The sequence below is a fragment of the Equus asinus genome, chromosome 6 (assembly GCF_041296235.1).
Source record: "Equus asinus isolate D_3611 breed Donkey chromosome 6, EquAss-T2T_v2, whole genome shotgun sequence".
NCBI lineage: Eukaryota > Metazoa > Chordata > Mammalia > Perissodactyla > Equidae > Equus > Equus asinus.
The window spans coordinates 14,460,501-14,478,556 of NC_091795.1; the positions used below are offsets into that span (position 1 = coordinate 14,460,501).

General features: G+C 42.7%; 1 protein-coding gene across 8 annotated transcripts in view; it reads left to right on the forward strand.

Annotated features, from left to right (window-relative positions):
- The window catches only part of AFF3 (ALF transcription elongation factor 3), a 573,094-nt gene that overhangs the window by 295,131 nt on the left and 259,907 nt on the right, over positions 1-18,056 (forward strand). For all 8 annotated transcript variants that reach the window (XM_070511624.1, XM_070511625.1, XM_070511626.1 and 5 more), the window contains one exon: positions 4,370-4,417. In XM_070511624.1, the coding sequence (XP_070367725.1) occupies positions 4,370-4,417 (48 nt within the window). The remainder of the gene's footprint in view (positions 1-4,369; positions 4,418-18,056) is intronic.

The window sequence follows — 18,056 nt, forward strand, 5'->3', positions numbered from 1 at the left end:
ACCTCAAGTTGAGCCAAAGGGTTGAACTTAGAGCAGAAAATAGCAGAAAATCATGAAGCTGGTGTTGAAAAAAATGTGTGTGGGTTTTACCTTGAGTGCCCCTTGCTGCCAAAATGATTTTTCACAAAGCCTTTCACTTCTCTGGGCCACAGTTTCTCCATCTGTTAAAGTCATTGAGATGGCCTAAAATGATCTCTAAATTTCCTTCCAATTCAGACTTTCTACAGTACTGTGCTTCATGGGTTCACTCCAATCTAAATGGGGTCCTGGAGATTGAGACCCAATACGGTACCCTTCTCTGGAGATTCAGACCCAATGTGATACCGTTCTTGTCCCCAGGAGTCAGACATGTTCCAGAGAATCCCCTAGATTTTCCTGTGCCAAGGACTATCCATACTGTATTTTAAGGCCAAGACTTCCTGAAACTGTTGTTGAAGTCCTTTATCCTGGCCTCACTTCTGGTACCTCCTCAGCTTTACAAGGGGCCCTCCCAGTAGGAAATGAGCTTTGAGCTGCCCTCGAGATGACCCAATGTAATAATCCTACATAGTCCATCTACAGTGATGAGGGAATTATTTAACAGGGCGTCTATACTGCATTTGTCTCTCAGTGCATTCGTTTTCAGAGGAGGGTAGTGGAAATTTATAGGATTATAGGGAGAGATACTCATAAGAGCAACCTGTCATTTATATAAATCACTTCGAATGAAATTAAAGTGTGGTGTTCAGGGGAAGCTTAGCTTTAAGGACTCAAACCCAAAGTTTAATTTGAAGAGTCTTTTTTTAGTATGTTATGTACCTGGCTGAATCTACCAGGAGAACGTGAAATCAAGTTTCCCTTTCTTAATTGTTTTAAGGTGAAAAATAGAAGATACATTGAGAATTTAGCCTTTCCCCTGCTAGTAAGTTATATGGTCGGAAAGAGTTGGGACTTGGAGGTAGGGTAAGAGAGATGGCTGTGGGTTTGAAGATATGTTTTCCAATTGAGACCACTATTCCCATCATTGAACTCCCAAGCAGATCGTTCCAAAAGACGAGCGAGCCTGGCCTGACTGAGACTTTTCCATACGGCCTTTGTGAAGGTTGCCTCAGGCTGCCCTGGAAGAAAGCAGGTTTGGGGCAGGTTCCAAAAAGAGCTCTCTGATCCTATTTGGTTGGAGTTTCACAATGGTGAAGTTTTCAGAGCAGTCCTGGGATAAGATATTGGGGATAGGAGTGGGGCCTTATTAGATGTATGTGGCCAAACCAGAGCGTTTGGGAAAACAGAAAGAGGTATAAGTGTAGGAAAAGGTAATGAAATGTTAGTAAATGCATTTGGGTCTCCTAATCCTGTCGTGATATTTAGCACTGTTTTTCTTGATTAGTAGGATAGATATGCATGCTGTGTTGGTGCACTGTTAGCAGTAGTGGCTGTGCCTTACACATTTTCTTATTGATCTTTTAATGATGAGACTAGAATAGAGTAATTTATGCAAGGATATGTTCCTATTTTAACTAAAACTTATCATATAACCCATAAGGAAATAAACTTCACCTAAAAGTTCCCAAACTATTGGATTAAAGACCTAAATATAAAAACTAAAACTGTGAAACTCTTAAAAGAAAACATGGGTTAAATCTGCATAACCCTGGATTTGACAGTGGTTTCCTAGATATGACACCAAAAGCAAAGCAACAAAGAAAAAATAGATAAATGGGACTTCATCAAAATTAAAATTTTATGCATCCATGAACATTATCAAGATAGCAAAAATACAACCCACAGAATGGAAGAAAATAAGTGCAAATGATATATCTGATAAGGGTCTAGTGTCCAGAATATATAAAGAACTCTTACAACAAAACAGTAAAAAGACAAACAACACAATTAAAAAATGGGCAAAGGACATTTCTCCAAAGAAGATATGCAAATAGCCGACATGCACAATATCGTTAGTCGTTAGGAAAATGCGGATCAAGACCACAGAGAGATACCATTTCACACCCACTAGGATGACTGTTATCAAAAACAAAACAAAAGGAGACGGTAACAAGTGTTGGTGAGGCTGTGGAGAATTAGACCCTTCATATATTGCTGGTGGGAATGTAAAATATACAATACAGCGAGTGTGGAAAACGGTTTGGCAGTTCCTCAAAAAGCTAAACATAGATTGCCATGTGACCCAGCAATTCAACTAATTCAACTCCTGGTTATATACCCAAAAGAGCTGAAAATAGATGTTCAAACAAAAACTTGTACACAGATGTTCAAGGAAGTGCTATCACAATAGGCAAAGTGGAAACGACCAAAGTGTCCATCAACTGATGAATGGATATTATTCAGCCATAAAAAGAATGAAGTTTTGGTACATGCTACAACATGGATGAACCTTGAAAAATTATCCTAAATGAAACCAACCAGATGCAAAAGACCACATATTGCATGATTCCATTTCTGTGAAATATCCAGAATAGAGAAACCCGTAGAGACAGAAAGTAGATTAGTGGCTCCAGAGGCTGGGGAGAAGGATGAATGGGGAGTTCTTGCTTAATGGGCATGAAGTCGCCATTCAGGATGACAAAAAAAGTCTAGAACTAGATAGTGGTGACGTTGCGAATGTTTAATGCCAGGAAATTATACACTTTAAAATGGTTAAAATGGTAAATTTTATATGTATATTTTTACCACAATAATAAAAAAAAGTTCTCAAACTATATAAGCTTCATAGAAACCCTGGTAATGACACGCCTTTGACAAACAAATGAGTCAGGTTTGCTAAGGGAATGGATATGTTTTAAGCACAGCCTTTGGGATTGGGGAAGCTTCTGGAAGAGAAAATGTACACAACTGTGAATCAGGAGTCCTGTATTCTGGTCCAGGCTCTGCTGTTACGTGGCTTGAGGCAATCATGTAAACTTTCTGGGCCTCAGTTGGGAGACTTGGACCTGCCCTCTATTTCTGGGCAGGAGAAAGTCTCAACCATGTGTGGGGCCTTTTTAAGCCTCACATATCTTCATTCCCCCTGGCCCCTTACCCGGTATGAAGGGTCAAATATTTCTGGCAGAATCCTCTCCCACCAGGAAAAGTGGGTGGAGTGCCGTGCACAGCGGGGCTGGGAGTGCAGAGGAGCCCTCCTCGGTGGAGCCTTTGCTGTCTCCAAAGATCCTAGAGTGATGGTGATAGGCCTCACCTTCTGAGAACTACAGGAAGTAGATCGATCATTTCTTCGCACGCTGTCCACTAGCAAATGGTTACTGAGCACACTCAGGACTGTGTGAAGCACCGTGCTGAGAATCACAGAGCCTCTGAATTGTGGAGTGTGTGTTCTAGAGGGAGGAGAGATGGTTGAAGAGTTAATTATTGAATGGCAATTGTGGTGAGTACCGTGAAGAAGTGAGTGCTCCAGGTCAGGGACGCCTGCTTTGAGGAAATCACGACTGGCCTGCAGTCTGAAGAATGACTTGGAATTAACTGGAAAAACTGGGAAGGTGCAGATAAGCATTCCTGGAGAGTGGACTTTAGAGAAGAGATTGTGAAGAAAGCCTCATTCTAGGACGTCATGCTCAGCTGTGGTCAGTATCACTGAATTACAAGGCCAAGGGAAGCATCTCCCTGAGACCACAGTTGGCGCTTGTACTAGCAAATGCTGCTCTCATGTCCCCACAGAACTGCCTCCTGCTTTCCAGGCTATGTAACCAACATAACCACATAGCATCTCTGGAACTTAAAATGCTCCCCAGAGTCAGCTGTGACATGAAGCCACCATTCCTCAGAGCCCTTAACATCTCCACAGCACAGGGCAGCGTGGCTTACAGAACAAGTGGCTGTGGGGTATGACACCCAGCGTGCCGTGCAAATGTTGAGAGGATGTTTCTCCTTTTGGTCTTTCAGTTTTCAGGCCATCAAACCAGTAAATCTAGGCTTTGAGGACAGTAAAACTACCAGACTTTTACTTAAGCTGTAGCAGCTGTTGTAATCGGCAAGGCCCTTGCGTGTATTTGGTGAGTGAACTGGATCCACTTTTGCAGTGGAGGCCGCGTTTCCACACTTTGATGGAGCCCAAAGTAGACAGAGCTCATAGCTGCCGGTCGTGTGCTGTACTCTTGGGAGCCTGCCCACTTACAGTCAGCGTGGTTAGAGGGCCCAGAGCTGAAACTCTGGGGCATGTGCCACGCTCCTGGGTGGCCTGGCCTCGTGCAGCAGTGAGGGGAGGGAGAGCAGGCATAGCCATGATGGGAGCTACCCCATTAAGGGAAGGAGCTCATCAGGAAGTCCCAGTTTAGGCGTTTACCCAGTCCAAACTCTAAGTTGGGAAGCTTATGTGTCATCTTTTCTTTGTAACTATAAATCTATTCTATCAGCCTTAACCTTTTTTTTTCTTTGCTTTCAGGAGAGTAGATCTGGAGAAACCAACAGCTGTGTTGAAGAAATAATTCGGGTAAGGATATTCCTTTACAAATCTTATCAACTGGTTTGACGTAGATTTCAAATAGCAGGAGGCATGTGACTCCCTTGTCAAAGGGAGCCCATTGTTTGTTTGTTGTTTGACTTTTACCTTTTCTGAGGATAATTCCATGAATTGCCTAAATGACGCTTTGCAAAACAATGCTTCTTTTAGAAATCTAGGAGCTGCACCTCAATCTCTTGCCTTTGCATCGGCTGAGGTGACACTGTATTAAAGTGATCAGCTGGAAGACAGAAGAACACAGTTGAGATGAAAAATATGGTTGTGCTCACATTTGGATGCCCCCATTAATCACTCTCCTATTTAAAAGCATCCTTTAATAGTCTGTACTTTCCAGTCAAGCAGGGGTTGCCTTGTTATTTTTCTCCTAAACTTAATTAGAATCAGTAGCACTCTGACAAAGAGGTAAAGCTCAGTGTCTGAAAATTTATTTCTATATTGTTTTGCATGTTATTATTTTGCCTGTTACTCTCTGTGAACCTGTCCTTTTCATCATTGTCATCTCTAGTAGATACCGTCCATGAACCAGTGTCACACTCAAATTCACTTAGGTTGGGCTGTTCTGCCATATTAGTGTTTTCCTGAGTGTCCAAACTTGTAATCAGGATGTCGTCTTCAACCCGTGTTTTTTCTTCACTCGTATTTTTTCAGGGAAGTAACTTAATAATTTGTAGTTCTTAGAAAGCTGATATTAAAAACAAAACAAATTAAACCAGATGGTATGGCAACTCTCTATAAAGAAAAAAATTTTATTTTAATATGTTTCTAACTTTTGGACATCCTACACACTTTTTCTTGAATTGCTAGTGAATCACAGTAATATAATTATTTGGTTTAAAACTTTACATTAACCATAAAATTGTTTTCAGAAGCAAGATCTTTTTTTCTTCCTCAGAAGCATTATTTCATTTAAAAAAAAATTAACTCTCAAGTTGACCAAAATAATTGATTGAAGTTTGATTTGTTGAATTCATAATGATTTTTGTTTTTCTGGCAGAGATTTATATAGAAAACAGTTGTCAAAGTGGGTAGCTTCATTTCTGGCTTTTAAGGATGTGTTAAAATACATATTGTAATTTATACCTGTATTGTCTCCATCCTGGGGCTTTGTTTCAGAGTAAACAACAGATAGTGTAAAATGCTGCTATATTTTTCCTTTTTTCTCTTTCAGTGTACTTTCATGTTTGAGGTCCAAATATTTCATGTTTAAGCCATCTTCCTTTGATTGGTTGTGGTGTTTATATCTGCAAAGTGATAATACCGGAACACACCAATCCCCCCTTTGGTGTTGTTATTTAAAAAACCTTATGCCTTATTATCCTTTCTTATCTTTTCTGAGGAGATGGAAGAAATCTGTCATTTGACTGTTCTTTTCCAAGCTCCAAGCAGGCTTGAAGTTTGAATAAGAGCTTGAGTAGTTCACACACCAAAAGGGTATGGTTTAGTAATGTAAGATTCACTTAAAATAAAACTGAATGCTGCAATCAAGAGGTTAAAGCATTATTTTTTGTCTTAAGAGAACTGGTGAGAGCCTTATATCCCTGGCCCCACTCCTCCCTTCCCATGATGCTGACCCCTAATACATCCATACCACTGGCGCTGCCTCCTTGAATCAGCCATGGAACAAAAGGGAAAACCTGAACCAGACAGTTGATTTGTATATGCAAGGTTAAGGGTAGTGGAGATAAGGACTTCATTGGAAGACAGCTGAGCTCTCTCTAAGTTCCACTCTTCCTAGAGCCCAAGGAGAGTAGTCCAGGATGGGAGGGAGTATAGAGTTGGAGGAAACAGAGGTGATGGTGGTGCTAGTATTGTCCAGGAGAACTGTTTCCTCTCTTTCTTCACCTGTCAACTAAGGTAGTAGTAATAGTAGTAGTTGGTATTTAGGGAGCTCCTAGAGGATCCGGTCAGTGTCCCCAGTTTTGCCTGGAAAGTTTTTCTGGCCGTCCTCTGCCTCACTCACAGGAGTCATTCTCCAGGATCATTTTACTCTCTTATCTTGAGCATGTCCTCTCCTCCTTCTCAGTTACAGCCTGTTTTATTTGTTGTGTATGTGTCACACATCAGTGTTCTTCCCACCCTGTGACCCCAATGTCTGGACTTTAGAATTCATGGTTTTGTTGAATGAACAGATAAATGAGTGAGTAAATGAAAGAATTCTCTAAAGGAGAATGATGAACATCATTGCGGCGGCTCACAAGCAGATTCCATTTGCTAAAATCACGGACAGGATGTGTTGGCCTTTCTGATGCTGGGTTCCCATGGGTAGTCTTTGTGGAGCCCAATTTTCCTTATCAGTTTCTCTCCCCTTACGATCAGCTCAGGTAAACCTGATGTGGTCGAGGTCACCAGAGTTACTTGTTACTTGCAGCCATTGTATTCAAGTGATGGCTCTCTCTTGTGGTGGACGAAGAGCAGGGTCATGAAAAATACATTCAACTGATGAAAGTTGAGATGTTCATTTAACAAGTGTTAGCATGCCATTTCCATGTGGGAGGTACTGGGAGCACAATAGTGGTCCAAAAGGACATGACCCCTTGCCCTCTTGGAACTGACAATGTGCTGGAAGAGATAGATACTAAGTCTGTTAAAATCTCATAAATAAATGTGTACTGTTAATAGTGATAAATACTCAGGGTTTTATGAGAACTTACTGTAGGGTGCATGACCTAGTTTGAGATCAGGAACAGCTTCCCTGAGGAAGCACCAGTTGAACTAATAGTGGGAGGGTGAATAGGAAATCAGCCTAAGGAGAAGAATGGTGAGGGTTCCCCACAGAGGAAATGGACGAGCTTTGCTTATCAGAGACCCAGAAAGGCCAGAGAAGACCAGAGTGGCTAGAGAGTATGCAGATAAAGCTAGGCAGGAGAGGCAGGAGAAGCCAAATGATGCTGTGCCTTCTCAGCCACGTTCAAGATCCTTTAAGCACGGGGGACCATGGAAGGCTTTGAGCATTGAGTGATGTGGTCACATTGGCAATTTGAATGCACCACTCTGGCTGCTATGGAGAATGGATTGAGGGGAAGAAAGAGGGGTGGGAGGCTATTGCAGATGTCCAGATGAGAGATGCTTTGTGGGGCACTCACAGACACGGGAACGTTGAGGGAGATGCTGGGGAGGGAGGAAATCATAAATTAATTTTTAGACATGTTGAGTTTGAAGTGCCTTTGAGACATTCAAGTAAACATGGAGAATATAAATGAACATACGTGGGTCTGGAGCTCAGAACAGAGGTATGAGCCGCAGGCCAACATTTTGGATTAATTAGCATGGTAGTAATGGGTAAAGTTGCCTGGAGAGAGACTGGAGGCCTAGGAGCAATGAGAGTTTGAATTCCATTTAAAGTCCAAGGAAAGGAAGATCTGCTGGCAAATGGAAGTGGGAGAGGGAGACTAGAGAAGTTGAGGGAAAATTATGACAGTCAAAATCATAGAATGCAGGAGTGTCAGGCTCAACAATGCTCAGAATTTCTGAGAGGACAGGAGAGGTGAGAATTGAGAACCACCCAATGGATTGGACAATAAAAACTTTACTGGTGACCTTATTGAGTGCTTTTCCTGTGGAGGAGAGGGGACAGAATCCAGACTAGAAAAAAGGGAGCAAGTGGAGTCAGTGAGGTGAGAGACCTCTTGCGAGGGAAGGCCGTTGCTTCTGTTCAGGTCCCTTTCTATAAGCAATAAATCCTATTTACAGTAATGACCACCATCATTCACCGAATGATGAAGAGCTAACGTTTATTGAACACTTGATATGTGTAAGGCACTACTCTAAGTTCCTTGCCTGTCATTCAACCATCACAGCTGCCCCATGAGGTCAGCACCGTTAGCAACCCCATTTTACAGACAAAGTAACTGAGATGAGGAGGTTAAACACAACTCCCCCATGGTCACACAGCTAGTAAGTAGTAGAGCTGGCATTTTAACAAACACTGTCTGGCACCAGCACCCCCTCTCTCCTGACTACTATATGTCTTATTCAGTGAAGAGGTCCCCCTGGCTCACAAGTGAAACCACCCAGGCATTTTGCTGTGAGAGGGAGGGTTCCGTTTCCATGTGTTTGTGATGCGGAAGTGCCAGATCATGCGTTGTGCATTTGACTCACAGAGGTTTTATGGCCGACGTTACCAACCTCATCTTTAAAATTCTTTTTTCCTCTCCTCTGTCTTATTTTTGCTGAGGTAACTGTTTTCAAGTCATTTGAATATTACATTATGTTCTAAAGTGCAATTATTTTTTATTCTTCTTCAGAGAATTTTAATCCTGGGACCTAATAAATCTGTGTATTATTGGAAAATTCACTTAACCAAGGGAGAACTTCTAACTGAGTTCTGTGAAGATGGGTGATAAGGGCTGGAAGCCCTCACGGCTGACATATGTTTGTAACAGACAGTTTTCTAAGTTACACTGTATTTCATCCTTAAAGGTTCCAGTGCTGTAATACATAGGTGCTTTTCGTAGCATTATCCATTAACGTAGAATGGCATTAACATTTGTTCAGCAAATAAAATCCGTTTACAACTTAATGGGGTTGTGCAGGGCTGGAATCTAGGATGCACAAATTTTATGCAAGGCGGCTCTAGATGGCAGTTGTTGAGGGGCCCTACTCATAACACATGAACCCCTGTAATAAGAGACCGGGGTTTGAGATTCTGGTTTGGACTTGAGGGATGAATTTAGAGACGATTTCAGCGCAATATCTGAGCAGATTACCTTCTTGGCTTTCATCTTTAGTCACTAATTTAATTCCAATTTCCTGTGAAATATTCATAGTGAATATTTGCATAGACTTGCGTTTCTGGTTATACAAAGGGGGTAACTGGTACTTGTGTAAATTTTGGAGCCTCAAACCAGTTTCCTGATGCTAAAATTGAACAGACTTCCATCAAATAAAGGGAACTCCTTTTCCATGGTTTTCTAGAAACTGAGGAGCCTCCTGGATAAGATTTCCAGTTGTGATCTTGGGAGACCTCTGGGTGAGGAGACAGTTGAGAGCACTGTCATATGCAGTGCACATCCTTGTGGCCCCTCACATGTTCAGACCCTGGATGGTGGGCCAGGAGAAGCCCCGTTCTTCACTGTCTACGTGCTCCGTAACCCAAATGAAAATGTATTAGCCACTCTGTGGAGAAAGGAGAGCACAAAGGCAGGACTGCTGCTAAGGGCCCTATTTGGGTCATTCGCAGAGCTGGACCCAGGGCGGACCTCTTCTGCTTCAGACCAGACGGGCTTTTTCTAGCTCATGCTGTTTCCTTTATACATTTTTTCATTTGTTTCAAACAGTAAAGGTTTTGTTAGTGATAAAATGCAGCCCACAAACAGCACAATCAATCTGGGTGTAACTGTAGAGGAGCCCCATTAATATATCCCATTACTTGTTGTTGTGAAGTGAAATCAAGGCGAAAGTGAGCCTGATGTAGGCCTAGAGAAATTCACCGTGCAGGACCTACAAGTCTCATCCAAGATAAATTAGTTTCGCTTGGTAGTGTTTTGTTTTGATTTTTCTTTTTGCGTTTGGCCGTCTGAATGGACAGAAACAGAAATACCAAATTTATATCTTATTTTACATCTGTAGATGCATGTTTAATAGATGTCATTTATTAGTCCTTTTGGCCGAAACCGAAAGTCCTACTTAAATGGTTCTACTTCTGCCTGCCAAGGGCGTCCTACTGCTGTAAGGAGCATCCAGCCTCCTCTGTTTCAGGGCCATTTGGCTACGCTCTGTAGACTTTGCGGTGACTCCAGAGGTGTTCAGTTTCTAACAGAGCTGGGACAAGAGACCACTCTAATGCAGAATCTGTTCCGAGTCCAGAGGCTTTGGGGTGATGGCCAAAGAAACCGCAGAGGTCTGGAAGCTCCTGCTGGAATGAACAGCTTTGCCTTTGTGCATTTACCTGTCTCATTCTGTTGCACATCATTACAAATCACAAAGGCACATACAGAACCACTGGGGAGGAAGACCAAGGGACTGGCAGCAGCCTAAGTCGCTGACGGTCTGTGGGAGCATACTCTCTGCCCTAACGGTAAAGGGTGAGTTCTGATACCTTAGCGGATATCTTTTCTTGGGTGTTCATCAGTATTTTACTGTGAACTGCTGACTGGAAGAAAGGAAGAGGTATACAAATAGTGTCAACAAAAGCTAGATGCCGCTGGATGCCATGGAAGCTGACACTTCCTGCTGCACCCAGGCTGGTAAAGACTAGGAAAAGTACAGAGAGGCGTGTCAGCTAGCTGGAGTGCATGATGGGCTGGGTTTCTGGCAATGTCAAAGACACAGCCTCAGTTTCTCATGAAGATACTTGGAGAACTTCAGCACTGCTTTAGAGGACCAAGGCATTAAAAATACTTGATTTTTTAAGTTTTCTGTTGCTCTAGCCTTGCAAGGTATGTCAACAGAACAAAGAAATGATGAGACTGAATATAACTCAAAAAGAATTAGATTTACTCAGTGCCTCAGAACGCCTGCCAGATGTGCAGGAGGGACCCTGCAGTTGCTTATGGGATGAGTGAGTTAGAGAGAGAATGTGCGGGAGAAAACAAATATAGATGCACTCCTTTCCGTACCAGTGCCCCTTTGAAAGGTGGTTTGCAGAGTCCAGCCCCAGCAACACAGGAGTGCAGAAGGGTGGGACGGAAGTAGTCACCTTGCTGGCACAGAGCATATGGGGTCCAGTGGACTACACAGTGTCACTGGTATAGTCCACCGAGGTTTCCGTGGCATCTGCACAGGGTTTTGCTTCTTTATATTTCAGCAAGTCTTCGTTTTCAGAAAAATAAGGGCTTAAAGTTGGATGATATAGAACAAAAAGGACAAATTCTTATCTTTTTTCCATGAATGAGGTTTACCATTACAGTATTGTTTATTTTACTATATAGAGTTGAAAATATTAATACATGTAAAATTATAATACCTGATAATATGTTCCAATGTATAAATTCCCCCAGGGACATACTTATTTTTAATCTGGGTATCTCTTAAATGCTATTCTCCAAGAACAAAATGCTAATGTTGACTACTAGCCAACCAACTTGCTTTCTTCCTGTACTGAATTTATTTAATAGAATCAGTGAAATTTTATTTTTTCTTCTTTTCTTTCTTGTTTCTATACTTAAGAATAATATATGCATATATGTTCGCCAGACTTTGAAAAACTTACTGAGCATCAGAGCTGAAAATTATTTGTGGAATTATTATGTGTTAAGTCATTCAACAAAGAATATTTGAGTGCTAATTAAGCATAAAAACATTACAATATTTGCTAAAGTAATATTAATATTTAAAATATGAAGGCAAATAAGATTCCTCTTGTTTATTTACAAAAGTGATTTTAGAGTGTGGATGTGTGTATGTATGTCTGTGTCAGAAAGTTTGTAGCATGAAGTGTCCTGTGACCTTCTTTACCTCTACCCTATATTTTTTGGTTTTCTCTCTGACCTAGAAATTCTGTCAGGCAGCTGGTCCTTGCAAACAGATCCTCAGATACAAGTCACTGAAGACCTCTCAGTATCATTACTGCCCCCATCAGATTCCCTAAGGACACTGCCATCTTTCTCCCAGAAAGCTTGCCAGTTTCAGCCTGTGGCTGGCACAGCCATGGGTGAGGCATTGCCCTCCTCTGAGAAGGGTCCCTCTGTTGACAGTTCTCGCACTCTCTGCCCCCACCAGCAGGGCACCATTGTGCTTGGTCCCTTGTCCACTCTTAGAGTCCACGCCATCCCTGTGTCCCTGCAGGACTTCCCGATGGAGCAGTGAAAGCTTCTCTCTAGCAGCTGGTGCTGGAGGCTGGATCACAGACCCCTCCAGGGAGCCAGCCAGTTGTGCCACTGGTTTATGCCGAATCCCACTTCTAGAGCAGGATCACAGTAGCTGGACTTGCTGTCTCCCTTAAAGAGGGACTTATTCCTGCTGGGGCTCGCTGTCAACACGGTATGCACCAAGCGTTATTGACTGGAGGGGTCCTCCTGTCCACTCACCTGCGCTGGGTCGGCGTTTCTCAACCTTATTTCATGGTCATCCTCCTAGGCAACTTTTTTGACACTCTTTTCCTAATCGCTCCCTCATGGAATTGTAGTACCACAGATATACTGTACAACTATTTATGTATGGCATGTGTATTTGTATTTATACAGAGAGAGTAGGACTTCATCCCCAAAAACCACTTTTATCTGCTTAGTCAAATCCTCCCCATTTGCCACACACCTCTGACACCAGCATCTCCTTCCCACCCTCAACAGGAACCTCACCTTCTCTGTCACTGAGGAGACAGATGCTATTAGTAGGAAGTCCCAGCCTGCTTGCTTCATTCAGTCAATGTGCCAGGCTCTGTTCTAGGCACTGGGGTACAGCAGTGAACAGAGCAGGCATAGACTCCACCTTCCCGGGGCTCCTGTGTTCCATTCTGCTGGCGGACCTGGAAACTTACCCAGATGTCACCCACCCCTGCCTCCTTCCTTCCTAAAATTAAAGAAGCATCCCCCCTCCCACTTTGGGCTAATCCCTCTACCTAATTGGCTTTGGAGCCGATCCCCCACTGCAGCCAACTCAGGAGCTGGCAAGCACCTCCTCTCCCTTAGGCCTCCTCTAAGCTCTATCGCTCCACAGCTTCTTGTCCTCAGAGTCAACATGTACACGTTCTTTCCATCTTTAAAATAGTTCCTTCATTGCTGTATTCCTTGTGGCTCTTTCCTCCTTCCTCGGCAGAAAAGTCCCCCTGTCTGGCCAAAGTCCCTCTGTGCCTTCACTTCCATTTCCCATCAACACACTGCTGTCTGGAATCTCTCCTACCACGCCCCTGAAGCAACTTGGACTGTGGTCACCACCCCAAGCTGGGGTATCGCTAAGCACAGAAACCATTGCCCATGGGATCTCTTGGTGGGCATTCGCTGCTACTGACCACAGGTTCCACCTAAAACGCTCATGCCTTGGCGTCCCTCACACCATGCTCGCATGGGTTTATTCCCCACTCGGTGGTCATTTCTTCTTGGTGTGCTCTGTGGGCTCCTCTTCCTGTAACTGTCCCTTAGATGTTGTGTCTTCCGGCTTCTGTCCCAGCTCTCTTCTCACAGGCTAGTTTCACTGGCTTCTGTTAACCTCTGTGCCCTCATGACTCTCAAGTGTGTATCTCGAGCTCAGCTCTGGTCCCTCGGTTTCATGCTCACCAGTGCAGCCGCCCCCACATTGCTCCACTTAGATGTGTCGTGGACATCTCCACCCTCATGTCACCTCGAACCTTCACTGGTTTTTCTGCCAGCATGGGTTGTCCTCATTCACCCAGCTGCCCAAGCTGTTGGCTCCTCTCCCTCGCTCTTGCCACAGTCAACTCCTCACCAAGTCTGTCAGTTCTGTCTCCTGAATCCCACTCAAATGGGTACTTCTCTCCATCCCCTGCCACCCTCCTTGTTCCATCCACCATCCTTTCCCTCCTAGATTACCCTGGAGACTCCCTTGCTGGCCTCCTGCCTGCTTCCAGCCAGCCCTCTACGATGCAGTAGAATTAGCTTTCCAAAGCAGAAGTTTGCTTAAAACATTTTAGTGGCTCCCTCTGGGATCAGAATACAGTCACGTTCCTGGATGTGGTCTGCAGAGCCACACATGCTCTATCCCTGTGGTGTTTCAGCCTCATCTTTCACCACTGCCCACTTCACACTCTGTCCTCCACTCCTGCAAGAGGGGTACCACCGCTCTTTCCCTCACCTCTTAACTGAGGCTTAACTCATGCTCTTCCCTACCCACAGAACACACTCTGTCTATCCCTGACCTCAGATTCAGCTATTTCCTGTGCATCTTCCAAGCCTCACTTGAGATGTCAAGGGAGCTCCAGGAAGCCTTCCTGGTTCCCAGAGTCTGAGTTAGGTGCTCCCCTTCTGTATTCCCCAGGCACCCTTTATTCTTATCACACCACTTATTACCCTGAGTCATAACGGTCTTTCTGATCCCGCATTAGGCTGTACCCAGCTATCTCCAGGGGCTAGCAAAATGACTACCACATAATGGATGTTTAATAAAGACTGAATAAATGAATGAAGACTAATGAATGGATGACTCTGACCTTTTGCTCAATGTCTGTTCTTACTGTCCACCCTGTTGTCCTTCCAATCCTGCAACAAAAAGGTTCAGGTACTGTCCCCCTAAAACGCCAGCTAAGGAGGGCTGAGACTGTTGTGTTACCAGGAGCGTTAGCGTATATTCTACTGTTAACACAAATGCAGGAGACATGAAAACCCACCTCCCAACTCGCGAGGGTTGGAAGTGAAAAGGAATCCGGCAGCTCTTGCTGGTGTACACACCAGGAAAGCTTGGACCTTTTGTATCTGCCACTTGTATTCTGACTATCTTTCATGAGACCGAGTTTTTCATTCTGATAGATAATGAGTGTAATGTACAAGCTGAAGAAATCAAGATAATAAATTTGCAGGGATAGTTTGGTTAATTACCATGTTGCTGCTCATAGAATCAAGGGCTGAAAGTCAAAGCAATTTCCACTGCAAATGTGCTCTGTGAAAGGCAGTTCTTAGAACAATTACAACACGTCTACCCAAAAGGATCAACTCAAGACATACATTTTAAAATTGTATTTATTATCATGAAAACTGTACACAGTGTTCTCTCAAATTGAAGGTTGTGAAATTACACTGATTTGCTGTAAATTACTATAGTACACACATACAAGAAAGTTTAAAATAATTTCTAAGATAGAGAATGATCATTTGAGGATTGAAGGGATATAGACCTTGAAAATAATCATATATTTTAAATAAAACATAATTTCCTTTAGTTCTTATATTTATAATTACTTAGATCATTATAACTTTTAAAAATCTAAGATTTTAAAACTTATATTTAAACCTAATTTTTCTTTTGCCATTTCATTTATATGCTGTTTTATAAGTTCTGTTAACTTGATTTATAGGTATACAGTTCTTTTGTTTTTATGGTTGTTGGATGCAAGGAAATGTCAATATTTTTAAAATGTGGGGGTTGGAACGCAGATATTTTCCATAACTTTTTGAACATGCTCCCATATTTATTTGCATGTTATTTTGTTCCGATTTTGAAGGCTGTCCACACAGCCCATAATTTCAGAATAGGTAGCCCAGTGTCAATATTCTTTAGCCTCTCACATTAGCTATTTTTGAACATGAGGCATTTCTCCTTTTGCCTGTAGCCCCATTCCTGGGCCCACTTGTACTTCAGAAGTTCTGGAGAAGTGCTATGCTCAGTTCCACTGCTCAGCACCTCCACTTCCCTGGACCATCCCTCCACCAAGCACTGCTTTTCTAAACACCTTTAGTTTCTGGTGATACAGCAAGAAAGGTGTGCCTCTTCCTGTGTCTCCACATATTAGGTTTGAAAATAATTGTCATGTGCTAACACTAGCTGATTTATTTTATTTATTATAGCTTCCCTCCCTCCCCACTAAAAAGGTGTGCCTATTTATGCAAATGTATATCTTTCTCTCTCCCCTGAATTTCCTGGAAAGTTACAGAAGTTGTAACCTATGGGCAGTTCACTGTTTATTATTACTACTTTTTCATTACAATGCTCTTATTTTAGTGCCTTGTTTTTTCATTGTAATTCTAAATAGACGTCTGTGGTTCTGTGGAATTAAAATTATTAAGGATGTTATATTCTACTACTTTTTTTTCTTGAGATTGGCACCTGAGCTAACGTCTGTTGCCAATCTTTTTTTTTTCTTCTTCTTCTCCCCAAAGCACCTCCAGTACATAGTTGTATATTCTAGTTGTAGGTCTTTCTAGTTATCCTAGTTGGGACGCTGCCTCAACGTGGCCTGATGAATGGTGCTCAGGATCCGAACTGGCGAAACCTTGGGCTGCTGAAGCGGAGCGCGTGAACTGGGCCGTGGGACTGGCCCCTGCTTTTTTTTTAAAGTATTTTTCTGTGAACATTGATTAGGCTTCTGAAACCTGATTAAAAATCTTAAGATCAGCCTGCTTATTATTGACTTTTTACACATTAATTTAAAACTCTATTCCTCAGCTACTTGTCTTTTTAATAGTCTCAAATATAGATTTATTTCTGTATAGAAAGTACATATTTTTAAAAAATCACCCTGGGCTTCTATATTAATTAATTTAACATTATCAAAATACTTGTATCTGCATATTTAGTTTATGAGTCATTTTAGCTTTCCCTTCTCTGGGAGTAACTTGTGACCTAACAGAGTATTTTTGGTCAGTTTTTAAACGTGTTTTTTAATTCAGTTTAACAGTGTATCTCTGGGGATGGCATGGAGGAGCCAGGAAGGATAGGATTTTAAAAATAGAATCTTTAAAGTTAGCTAAAAATATTAGTACCATTTTTAAAAGATGACCAATCCCCCCAAAACCTGCCAAGGCTGCTTCTCTGGAAACCAGATTACAGATTAAGACTCTGGTGAGTCAAAGACTCAGCTTCCAATACCAAGGCCATTTGAAAACTCCGTTGAGTTCACCAGAGACAAAGAGGACAGTGGGGAGGGGAAACCTAGCCACAGTGCCACGGAGGAGGTGCTGTTGCCCGGAAGAATGAGGTTCTGCAGGTTCTGTCCAGACAGTGAGGTTAAAAACCCCTCCTCTGGTCTGCAGAAGAAGCATTCATCATTCTGACTTTGTAATTTTCTATTTTCTTGTTTTTTCACTGAAGTCTCTCACTACCCCCTTCACAATCCCCCCCCCCCACCCCCAGACTCTGGAAAAAGGCAGAAAATGAGCACGGAGTTCTTTTGGAGGTTCGCTAGTTATTGTTGTATGAAATGAGTAGCCCACTGTGATGCGAATAAAGACTCAGGAGCAGATTCCTAACGTGTTTAAAACAGTGTAGATGGAGGGGGAGGAGGGGTCATGGTAGCTGGAGTCTTCTAGAAAGATCCTCAGCAACCCTTAGATGGTTGAAATGATTAATCACTTCAGCACAAAAGAACACAAAAGGAGATTTGTTAAGAATAAGCAGGGGGCAGCGTGCTAGCCCCAGGGGTGACGTGCTTGTCTGCTTAATAATGTATTTTTAAAGTGTTTGCCACATCAAAAGCAAAGCACGTGCAAGTGGAGGAAAATGAAAAGAAAAGGCAGTGAGCAAAATATTTGGCGAATTGAACAAATGTTTAGGAAATCAGATCAGCAATCACTTTGGTTTGAGCATTTTTAAAATGCATTCCTTCACCCCACACTCCTGCCACCCCCAGTGTCTCAGCAGCACTGGGAAGCTCACAGTCCCTCCCAGGATGTGTGCCAGACCTTTTATCACTAACAACAGTCAAGAGCCGATCAAATCAATATTGCACGATAGCCTCTCTTTCTTGGAGGTGCAGGGGTCTGAGCAGGCTCCTTGGACTAGAGCAAACTCCGTGAATTGAAGCAACAGGAACAATAATGGCAGCATCGCTTATATGTACTGATGGCTCACTGTGCCCTTAACATCTATTAGCTTTTTGAATCCTCACAGTAACGCTGTATGATGTCACCCCCATATTACATAGGAGGAAACTGAGATGTACAGAGAGTAACACACAGCACTTCAGAGACATGGTTGGGGTTTAAACTCAGGTCTTCCAGACTCCAGAGCCCAAATTCATAAACACCATACAGTGTGATTTTTAAAAAAAATCTGAATATTTTCA